Source organism: Berghia stephanieae, chromosome 7 (genome assembly GCF_034508935.2).
Source record: "Berghia stephanieae isolate SIO BIC M18660-M18661 chromosome 7, UCSD_Bste_1.3, whole genome shotgun sequence".
NCBI classification, from domain to species: domain Eukaryota; kingdom Metazoa; phylum Mollusca; class Gastropoda; order Nudibranchia; family Aeolidiidae; genus Berghia; species Berghia stephanieae.
In genome coordinates this window covers 58,905,436-58,917,772 of record NC_088366.1, presented here as the reverse complement: position 1 = coordinate 58,917,772, position 12,337 = coordinate 58,905,436, and the positions used below count along the sequence as shown (strand labels likewise).

At 34.6% G+C, this 12,337-nt stretch overlaps 1 protein-coding gene across 1 annotated transcript in view; it reads right to left on the bottom strand.

The window, feature by feature from the left end:
- The window catches only part of LOC144977560 (protein virilizer homolog), a 62,876-nt gene that overhangs the window by 15,159 nt on the left and 35,380 nt on the right, over positions 1-12,337 (bottom strand). The window contains exons 17-28 of the mRNA XM_078922911.1: positions 12,035-12,212; positions 10,857-10,971; positions 9,668-9,835; positions 8,364-8,507; positions 7,321-7,530; positions 6,543-6,628; positions 5,327-5,869; positions 4,407-4,606; positions 3,081-3,281; positions 1,939-2,044; positions 1,653-1,727; positions 915-1,075 (exon numbers count right to left, since the gene is read on the bottom strand). Of these exons, the coding sequence (XP_078779037.1) occupies positions 915-1,075; positions 1,653-1,727; positions 1,939-2,044; positions 3,081-3,281; positions 4,407-4,606; positions 5,327-5,869; positions 6,543-6,628; positions 7,321-7,530; positions 8,364-8,507; positions 9,668-9,835; positions 10,857-10,971; positions 12,035-12,212 (2,187 nt within the window). The remainder of the gene's footprint in view (positions 1-914; positions 1,076-1,652; positions 1,728-1,938; positions 2,045-3,080; positions 3,282-4,406; positions 4,607-5,326; positions 5,870-6,542; positions 6,629-7,320; positions 7,531-8,363; positions 8,508-9,667; positions 9,836-10,856; positions 10,972-12,034; positions 12,213-12,337) is intronic.

The window sequence follows — 12,337 nt, the reverse complement described above, 5'->3', positions numbered from 1 at the left end:
TGGAGAACCTGCAATATTTGTGGGGAAATAAAGGCTTTTACTAGCATGCAGTCGTCTATTTTAATTATTATACTACTGTAATGAGGAAATTAACATAGATCGAGACAAATCTTTTGAGCAACAATCAAAATTGGTCCAGGAATAAAGTCTGTCGGTGCGCGCAAATAAATCTGGCAACAGTACCTGACTATAGGAGTGACAGATATATTACAGACCTGCCAACCTTCCCAGAATGAAAAGTGTATTCTATGATCCTAAAACTAAAAAGTGTATTTTTTTAGCAAAAAAGTGTATTTTGTCCGCATGTGTGGAAATTAAAACAAAAAATCGTACTAAATCCTTTGGAATCGTATCCACGTATTTGAGTCCAAAAATCGTACTAAAATACGATTAATCATACTGGTTGGCAGGTCTGATATTATGAGAGTATTAATACAAAAACGACACCTAACAGGTGATTGGTACAGTATGAAATTGTTATATGGTTCCATATGGTCTGCTAGGCGGGGAATAAATGAATCAGTGTGAAGTGCATTGTGCTGACCATGATAAATTTGTGGAAATGTGCTAAATAAATGTTCATATAACATAACATAACATAACACATGGTAAAGGGCAAAATAGGATAAAATCCCTTGAATGCCCTTAATATTAATAGTAATGCCATACATCTATTGATTAAAGATTACAATAATGATACACTGGTAAAGATAGTATTTCAACCTAAATGTACTCATGCACATGTGGTGTACAAACATATATATCTTTAACCGTGACATGCAAAGCACACACACACACACACACACTGACACACACATACGCACGCATATAGAAGGTAACCATAATAATATATCAATGCATAATATATACATACATATATATATATATTTATTTCATTTCAAATGAGTGCTCACAATTTGAGGTGATAGAATCCGTAGTCGTGATCTGTGAGCATGATGAGAGTTCGAAGACAAGGCAGGATGGAGGCGTAGGTCTGGGACAGGTTTCCGATGTGTTCCAGCAGGGCTGACATTATATCTGCCATCAGAATACTCTCTGGTAGGGAGTTGGCCAACTGTAAAACAACAACAACAACAACAATAATATAGACATATAGATACAGAATGTTTGTCCTAGACTATGGCAATAGGATTCAATAGTCTGATGTCACGTCCACCCAGCAACGAGCAGCTTGGTTCTAAATAAAGAAAATCAGTACTTTTTATTCTTCATGCAGGCTAGAACTTTTTCACATGCCATGTGATCAGAATGTATTAAAGTCAAAACATGATCATATTTATAATGTTTTTTTTTCTCCTCTGGATAGACTAGTATGCTTGTTGGAGGAATATTTCATAAGGGCGTCCGCCATTGTTCCGATAGTTTAGAACCAGTTACTAAGTTCCTATGTGTCATTACGAGGGAAGTGACATCACGACTGTTGAAGCCTATTACATTGATCTTAACTGTGCATCTTGGGGTCCTGGTAACCCAAAGGGACTGGGATCAATCCCGGATGAAGCTGCTTTTTTCCCCCTGATAAATAGAAAGACATATAATGAATAACTTTTTAAAAAATTTAACAACAAAAAGCCCCCACAAAAAAACAACCCCCCCCCCCCCCCCAAAAAAAACAACAAAAAGTAACTCACATGTTCAGCTAATGTTACAGGTCGTTCAGTGTTCACCATAGAGATTTCCAAGTCACACAAATTTTGTATCATAGACTGAAAAAGACAAAGACCAAAAAAAAAAACAATTCAAGTCTCTCTTCAAATTATACACTCTGCGTAATTCTGTGCTAGTAAGAAAATTGGTTTCAACAAAGAACTAGATTGGATATTAGGACTTAAATGGAAGGTCGGGCCACTAATTTTTAAAAATTCATTACACAACAAAACAACTACCATTATTTTGATTTGCATCTAAATAACTCACCACAATGCCCTCCTGTGCCTGAATCTCTGCTGGCGTCTCTGTCGTCTGGTTGAGTAGCTGTAGCATGATGGGAAGGAAATCTTTGTACTTGGGTTCACTGTGTAAGCTGTGGAGGATATACAAGTAGAAATTAAAAAAAAAAAAAAAAAGTATCAAAGACAATACAACAAATAATAGAATGAATGACCTTGAGGTGAACAAAGTCACACACACACAAAAAAAAAAATAATAAAAATACAGCCCAGACTGTAACATGTGAAAGAATTTAAACAAAAAAGTATTTTCTAACATTATAGCTTAAATCTTAAGACCTTTTATTACTTTAATATTTGACGATATTTTCAATAATAAACTCTAACATAATGACATAATCAGTCAAATAGTGAAAAGGTTTGAATTGAGATATTGCCAAGTTTAGTTAGAAGGTCAATTTTTAAAATCAAAAATGAGTTCTTGTCATAAATCATTAAATCAACCCTTTTTGTACATCTCCGGGAAATATCAAAACTTAATTTCACTTCTAAATATTTTTTACAGCTAGTCAAGTTGAAAAAGTATGAAATTTGAGAAAAGTTACTGGATACCTTTACCATACATCTGACCATAACTTCAAGAAAAATCACACGATTTACTTTAAATAAACATTAAAATGCTCTGGTGAGCATATTCTCTCAGAAAATGCAAAAGAATGCAAATCCAAAATTTTCACCTTCCAACTGATTATGTCATGCACTGACATATTTAAGAGTGGTGTGATGATGATGATGATGATGATAATGATGCTATTCGGCTATGTGGTCTAGTGGTATGACACTCACTTTAGGATCGGAAGGTCGTGGGCTCGAGCCTCGTGCTCGGTGCATAGTTGAGTCCTTGGAAAAGGCTCTTCACTCACATTCTCTCACCATACTCAGGTGTAAAATGAGTACCTGGCCGTTAACAGTGTTGTTTTTGTCAGAAAAATTGTAATATCGCCAAACAGGCGTAATGTCCTGTACTACATGTTAAATGTTGCAGTTGACCAGGGACCCCTTGTAAAGCGCTCTCAGCACATTTAGTGGATATTGCGCTATATAAAGCTCAATTATTCATATTAACCATTATAAGAAGATAAAAGAAAAAAAAACAAACAAAACAACAACCTTGAGCCAATGAGCTGTAACAAGGCTGCCTTAATGCCAGGATGAGACAGGAGGTAAGCCAATAAATTCAGTGTCTTCGCCGTGTGAATGGAGACACTTCTGACAGACGTCATTTCTTCCTCCCCCTCTTTGTTCTCTCCTTCAACCACTTGAGCCGGTTTTTTGGGTTTCAGGTTCACCATTAAGATGTCTAACAATATTCTGAATATTTGGAAGAAAGAAAAACCCACGCAAACAAATGAAATAATAATAATAATAATAATAACAATGGTATAGATTTATAGTGCGCCAAACATCCCTTCATCAGGAGGGCTCTGGGCGCATAACATAGATAACTTAATCATTAAGCCCTAACACAGTAATCATTATCAGTGCTGATGGTGACAAAAAGGGAAAAAGGAGGAAAATTATGAATGGTTTTCTTTACGTCACATATTTACTTCACCAACCCACACTTTAGAGCCATTGAGATGATAAACTACTCTAGCTATCTTCTGGAAGATGGGGAAGCTGCACCAGTTTGTTCCACTACACATCACATGTCTCAAAGCCAAAAAATTTGATTGAGGAAAATGTCATTTTTTAAAGGAGGAAATTCCTCCTCGGACACAAAAATCGCGGATTTCCGCGGATCCGAGGAAAACCATCAGCACTGCATTATGATTTGAAGAGAAGCCAAATAAAAAAAAAAAGAAAAAAAGAGAAAAAGAATGAATATAAATAGTTTTTTATATTCTAAATACAGACCATGTAAGCTGCTTTTTTTAAAATTTTTTACTGAATTAAGAGATATCAGATTCTTTTTTATACATATGCCTTTTTTTATTTTTGATTACAAAAACTCTACAAAAGCATTTGGTTAGTGTGCATACATGAAATGGCTAGATGAATACTTCAATTAAAATAAACAGACCAAAAATAGAAAAGTCAAGACTAATGTTTATGGGATCTTTCATGTTCCACAAAAATGTGTTGGGACTGATATGAATAAATAAGCTTGCACATCGTTCATTAGTAATTTGACAAGGAAATTCGTAATTTCTGAAATTGTGTAAGAACAACCACAATATTATTATTATTATTATTATTATTATTATAGTAGTGGTAATAGTAATGGTAGTAGTAGTAGTAGTAGTAGTAGTAGTAGTAGTAGTAGTAGTAGTAGTAGTAGTAGTAGTAGTAGTAGTAGTAGTAGTTCTTCTTCTGCTTATTATTATTTAAGTATTACTAAGAATAAAAAATTCGTAATTTTCCATAAAATTTCGTATTGGGCCATGAAATTTGTCTAAAATTCGTAAAATTACGAAAAATTCGGCAGGTACGTACTTTGTGATTCTCAGGGATGACGGAGCGGCCAAGTCAGCAATTTGCCAGCACACTCTCCTCATCAGATGCTGTAACGGCTGACAGCCCGTGGCCGAAAGAGTGTGTAGGACAGTAAACAGCTCAGCGGCGGATGACTGGAGGTGGACGCTCCAAAGCTTTCTGGTCACAGTGGACGTCTCAGCTTCCTTTTCAGTCAGCGGCTGAGAGTTGGAAAAAAAAAAAAAATCCTAACCATCAAAAAGTTTGTTGAGATGTCGAAAAATACATGCAAAGCTAAAACAATCTCTCTCTCTCTCTTATATATATATATATAATATATAATATATATATATATATATATATATATATATATATATATAATATATATATATATATAATATGTAATATATATTTTTTTTTGGTTCTGTTTTTACAATGTATTCAATAAACATACAATACCTTAACCATTGCATCAAATTTAATAGAAAAAAAAAAGAAGTTATTTTCAGTAACATTGACATCAGGCAAATCTGGTCTTAGATATGTCTAGTTAAACTTTATCCGAGACCATGACATTGAGATCAAATGCATACACCTTAGTAAAGTATTGTATATTTTACTAACCAAGATCGTATTTTATGCACTTTCCTAAAGCATCAATCTTTCTTTCTTTTGTTGCGCTTGCAAAGAAACTTTTGATACAGGGAGAGAAAGAGATAGATTGATAGATAGAGAGAGAACAGGAGAGAGAGAGAGAGAGAGAGAGAGAGAGAGAGAGAGAGAGAGAGAGAGAGAGAGAGAGAGAGAGAGAGAGAGAGAGAGATTGCATTAAGGCACATGATCTTTTCAAAATTTACCATATGATTAATGCACAAACAACATTTATATTGCACTATTCACAAGCACAAACAAATCATGAATAAAATGAATGCCGAACATACCACCTTCGTGTGGAGGGGGAAAGGAAGGGGCAGCAACTCTGACAACAGGAGGAGACCACTCATGTATGTGTAAGGCGACTTGACTGTGAATTTGAGCAGCTCCTTCAGCATCAGCGTCCACAGACTTTTGCTCAGAGCTTCATCTGTGTGCGTCTGCTGGAGCTCTTCTTGGGTGAAAGCCAATAAACTATCCACGATAAACTTTTGAATTTCGGCCAACTCATTACTGTAGAGGGAGGAAGTCGGTACTGAACACATGACGGTATGAAGTTCCAACAAAACCGGCACGGCCGTTAAATCCCTGAAAGCGTTTAAAACGAGGTCCTCCTTCTCTTCACTCTCCGCCTCCATTTCGTCGGCGTTTTCCCCACTGGGCTTGGCTGGAATGACAATGGGCCCGTTGCTGAAGGACTCGATCAGTTGAGTGAGACAGGCGTGGACGAGGGCCAGGGTGGGTTTGATGGTGGAGAAGAACATCAGCATTTGATCCGAGTTGTAGGGGATCCCCTGTTGCCAAACTTTGAGTTGGTTCTCACTGGCTTTCTGGCAGGAAAAAAATGAAAAATTAACAGGAATGAACAGCATGGCAACAAAAAAAAAAAAACAAAAAAAAAAACAAAACAAAACAAAAGCAATTAAACCCCAATACATAAAACAAAAATAAAATCAAACAACCCCCCCCCCCCCCAGCCCCCCTCAAAAAAAAAAAAAAAAAAAGAAGCTCTGTTTGGTGGCAACGAGGGTTAAGACAAAGCCTGAAGCAAAAAGCCACCAGAAAATCTAGAAAATTCTAGAATTACAAGATCAAGTCTGAGATTTAGCATCAGTGGCAATAAAAATTGACCCCAACATTTCCTGAACTCTACTCACAAAGACCAGAAAATAATCAATCCCCACGTCACTAATCCGGATAACAAGACATTTCTGGATTACAGAATTTTGACTAATGGAGATTCGATTGTGATACAAATACAAGTAAAATTTAATCATTTACTCACAGACTCAGGTTGGCTGATAAAGGCTTTAAAAACACTTAGGTGGAAAAGACCAAAAAAAAGAAAAATAAATAAATAAATAAACCCCCCCCCCAAAAAAAAAACAACATAAAGCAAAAACAGTTACTCATGATAAAAAGAATAATTTTTAAAAAAATGAATGACTTATTAGTTATCCATGATAAAATGAATGACTCGTAATAAATAACATGTTGACTCACTTGTAAAATGTTGACAAAGATGGTGAAACAATCTGAGCTATTAAGTTCGACGATAACACATCTATACTTGGCTTCATTCAATCGGTCTGTGGGAAAAATACAACAACATTGGACATTGAAATTATCTTATATCGAAGAAAAAAAAAAAAAAAAAAAAAAAAGAATAGAGCCTTGACCAACCAAATTAGTGATCCCTTTCCATTTTTTGTCTAAAAAATTGATATTTTAAGGGGCATAGACGCAACTAACTTAAAAACTGTCCCACACTTTTCTTGTCAAAATATCATTTTGTTGACATATCATTCACAGGTAAAGTAGTTTCTTTAAAAAAATATAAGAAATACCAAAAGCAAAAAAAAAAAATATGCCCAACTTTTAATATTTTAATAAAAACTAAAACAGAATTGGATCAGGAGGAGAATTGGCATTTATGATATAATTTGCATGTACAGCAATGACCTTAAATACACAAAGAGGTAAAGTCCTGTAACATCATTCAAGCCAAGTTGAGCACAGTTATTGACCAGATGGGTGAAAATGCTCGTAAAAATCCTGGTTTGTGTCCTTGAGTAACGACACTTTACATCCGTCACTTCACTTAACTGAGGTTTGAATAAGTACAGGCTCTAAGAAGTGACGTCCATTGTTAAAGAATTAGTCCCCTGACAGGTGACTTGCACTGTATGAAGTTAAAATATCGAGGACGTTCATATATCATTCTAACTACGTATTCTCCCCAAATTTAATCTCATTGACCTATCCACTTTACAGGGCATACCCAGATTCTTCTCCTCAAAGGGCGGTGCAACCAGGGAGTAGATCATACGCAACACCGTAATGAGACCAGGCGGGATCTTCTTCATGTCCTCGGTCAAGGATTTCAGATGGGTGATCATGGCTGGCAGTCCGTCGAGGTCATAGCTGGGTACCTTCTTGGTGGGGACCAGCCACTCCAACAGCTCTATCGTCTTTGTGCTGGTAGCGGGAGCTGAAAATAAAAATGCTAACGTTCAAAAATGTATTCCCAATTTCCTGATGAAAAAAAAAATCTATAATAAGAACTAAAACAACGTAGGTGATGCAAATAATAGTAATAATAATAAATAATAATAATAATAAATAATAATATAATAATAATAATAATAATAATAATAATAATATTACTAATAAAAAATTGTTAAAAAAAAAAAATAAATAAAAATAATAACAATAATAGCAATATTGTAATAATAATAACAATAATAATAATAATAATAATATAATAATAATAATAATAATAATAATAATAATAATAATAATAATAATAATAATAATAATAATAATATTACTAATAAAAAATTGTTAAAAATAAAAAATAAATAAATAAATAATAACAATAATAGCAATATTGTAATAATAATAATAATAATAATAATAATAATAATAATAATAGTAATAATAATAACAACAACAAATTATATAATAATAGTAATAATAATAACAAAACATAATAATAATAATAATAATAATAATAATAATAATAATAATAATAATAATAATAATAATAATAATAATAATAAAACTAACACCAACAATAATAAATAATTCATATAGCACCTTTATCCCATGACGACGACGATGATGATGATGATGATGATGGCATTAAAGTGGATGATAACTATCATAATATTAGCATTAGCCGAAAGATACCATCAATGGTTTTTCTTTTTCATCGTCTCTTCGCAATTGCTTCTTCTTCTTCTCCTCCTCCTCCTCCTCATTATTGCAACCTTTTTTTTTTTTACCATAATAAATATCATCACCGTCTCCAATACCACTTACAATCTTCACAGACAGCCACAAGCCTGGGACCGTAACTTTCAAACAAGTTTGTGGTGGACAAGTTTCTGACAGTCATCAACACCAGCTGGGTGGCGTAGCTGGCAGAGATAGACTTCATCATTTGGTTATCGTGTTCTTCATCGCCTGGAAATAAGGGAGAGGAGCAAATTTAATTGAGCTTTGAGCTGTTAAATAGCGCAATATCCACTAAATGTGCTCATAGCGCTTTACAAGGGGTCCCTGGCCAACAGTAACATTTAACCTTAAGGACGGGACAACGGCTGTTAGGCGATGTTACAATTTTTTTTCGGACAACAACAACAATGTTAACAGCCAGGTACTCATTTTACACCTGAGTATGGTGAATAAAGGGCCTTCTCACAGGACTCAACTATGCGCCGAGCGAGGCTCAAACCCAGGACCTTCCGATCCAAAAGCAAGTGTCATACCACTAGACCACATAGCCGCACAATGCAAAATCAGAAAAACGAAATCTTTCAAATGGCTACAAAACATCCCCATTACTGACAAGACTTATTTCACAGACGTTAACAAAAATATTACCAATAATTGTCAGGCTCCTCGTCACAGGAAGGCGTGTCACATAAAATTTAAAGTAAAATAACACATTTACTTTAACTCAAGATATAACCATTAATCTATGGTAAAAGTTTAAAGTTTCGTAGTTATAAATCTAAAGTCCTTACCAATACGCTATCAACTTCATCTATGATAAAACAAAAAGCAAAACAAAAAAAATGAGTAAATAAATGAGATTTTAGTTAGCCCAATAATATCCAATATGTGACCCCTCGTCTCAAAACGGTATTATGTCGGTGTGGACCAGATGCTTAAAAACTCAAATTATAGTTCAACTGGTCAAAAATATGAAACGTTGGTATTTAGCACAGTAAAATATGATATTCCTTCTCCTCTATAAAGCATAGAAACTCAACTTAAGCATGATGTTTCTGGCTACAAATTCCATTTTCAGAATCTTAATAATCCCGACTTAATACTGTTTTGAGACGAGAGGTCACAGGTATGCCAGTGCCAACACGAATGAATTTGAAAGTAAAACTCTACCTATTTAATGTTTTTTTTTTGTTTTTGTTGTTATCATTTAAGGTTTTTGTTTTTGTTTTTGTTTTTTGTTTTTGTTTTTTTTACTTTTTTTTTTCTGGTCCACATACCTGTTTATTGTCGTATTTAAAAGACGGATTTAATCTAAATTGGCAAAGTAACGACAAACATAGGGTGTCTCCCATGTCTGAGGTTAAAAAAAAAACAACAAAAAACGCTACCTGTTTTCTCCAAAAAGGCCAGCAAGACTTCAATGTTCTGCCCCATGCTGAGAACGTTTGCGACAATCTGCCTGCATCGGATGGGATCTCGACTGCCCATGCAGAAAGACAGGGAGTGGAGACCGAGGAGCACGCCTATCATTCCTGGATCGTCGATCTGCTTGGGGTCTGGATATTGAAAATTTCATACATCACACACATTGATGAAAATGTTTAATATTTTCTAAAATATCAAATTGATAATAAATAAATAATAATGTGAAGTTGAATGTAAGCTTCAATTTAATTACAAAAACAGATCAAATGAACGTTTCGGGTTTCCCCTTCATCAACAAAACAGGATGATTGAAACACCACAGATGAAACTACGCCACTACCACATCATCTCATTCATCTGTGGTGTTTCATTCATCCTGTTTTGTTGATAAAGGGGAAACCCGAAACGTTCATTTGATCTGTTTTTGTAATTAAATTGAAGCTTACATTCAACTTCACATTATTATTTATTTCTTCGAGCTTCGAGCAGCAACATTTACACTACCCAATTGATAATAAAGTAACTCTAAATCTTGTACCGGGGGTCCCGATAACTCAGTTGGTAGAGCACTCTCTTCACACGCAAAGGGACTTAGATCGATCCCGGGTGTAGTTGAAATTTTTTTTCTGCCCCCCCCCCCTGTCCACCCAGCAGTGAATGGGTAGCGGAGTCGGTTAGATTTGGCGGAAAGTACTTTGCGATAGACTAGCGTCCTATCCAAAGGATATCAAGCATTTGCTTTTGTCCCTTTCACGCTATTGATACTGGGATAAACTCCGGCTCCATGGGCCGAATGGCTGTGAAGGACTACTTTATTAAAAAAAAATTAAATCTTGCATTATCTTTACATTATGAATGATAGGCCACTTGATTTGTTTGTTTGTTTTTAAGGGTTTTACAGCACTTGCAACACATTTAGGTTTTATCAGCGCAAGTAAAAAATATACCAATTACAACTGTATACAAGTTCATCATCATCATCATTGCCTTTTTCACCTGGGTCAGGGTATAGGCTGCAGAAAAACAGTTTCCATCCCTCTGTTAAGTTTGTTAAAACCAAACCATTAACATAATTCATTGAAATACTAGATATCATTTTCTTTTTGTAGATACATAGATACTGTCTCAATCATGTCTCTACACGCCACTCACCCTGTCTGAACAACTCCAGTAATTGATCCACGTATTGTAACACTTGAAGGTGTAGAACCAGCTCCATACCCAGCTGGCGTGATGGGATCTCATCACCAGATTCCTCTTGCTCCTCCTAGCAGAAAAAAAACAAAACAGTCGATCAATGCATGATGAGAGAAGATTAAAAGTACATCAACTGATCGTAGTACAAGATTCTTTTTCTGATTAAATTCTGATTAAATTTATATATATATATATATATATATATATATATATATATATATATAATATATATATATATATATATATATATATATATATATATATATATATATATATATAAAATCGGGACTCATGTCATGCTTCGACAAATCTTATTTTTTTAAACTGTTCATTTTGGACAGAAAAGGTGATCGATTCAAATGACCATCAATTTGTGAAAATTTGATGTTTCCCCCCCCCCCCCCCCCCCCCAGTAAGCATTGTAATAGGGAAAAAGAAATCAATTTATTAAACTTAACAAAAATATAAAAATATTAACAGTTTATTGTACAAACACTGTCCATTAAAAAAAAATCTTTAAAGAGAAAAGAAAATAAAGAAAAGAAAAAAAACAAAAAGAGAGAGAGAGAGAGAGAGAGAGAGAGAGAGAGAGAGAGAGAGAGAGAGAGAGAGAGAGAATTTCTTCTTAATGCATTTACAATGAAATCAAAGGATTACTAAATAAAATAAGCATATATAACGTGATATTAGAAAATAAGAATAAATAAATAAATAGACTAAATACATTCATAAATGCAAATACAAATAATGGGACAGCGTAGCTCAGCGGTATGGTCTTTGCTTCGTACCCGAAAGGTACCTAGTTCGACTACCCGCCGGGTTTGTGTGGCCTTGAGCAAGCCACCTAGCCTTAGTTCAATTTGCGGCGCTGCACTGCGGCTGACGCCTGGGTTATTCCAGTCTTCCCTTGGAATAGACCCTAAAGAAAAATTTCCCCTTAGGGATGAATAAAGGGAATTTATTTATTTATTTATTTTAAAGGAAATAATGACATTGGTGAATTGTAATGGTGACATAATGATGATGATATGGCAGCGATGATGATAATGATGATGATGATGATGATAGTAATTATAAAGATTTCGATAGCAATGATGACAAATAAAAGTTGTGTAAGTTTAAATAAAACTCACCATTTGGAGCAGACAGCGAATGACTCCATTGGTTGTGTCTGTGTGAGAGGCAAGGTAGAGCAGGCCGTGGTGAGTACATACCATCTGCCTCATCAAATCCTCCACGGCGAGGTAGACACTGGCTTTACTGGACAGAGCTGGATGAGACAGGAGGATGAGGATACTCTCTGAAAAGTGGCTGAAAATGAGGAAAAAAAAAAAAAAAAAAAAATTTAAATCAAAAACATCAGAGATGTCAACTTTGAAGAAATACATTTTACAGGGATGCCTATTGCTAAAATAAAAAAAAAAAGTCTGAATATT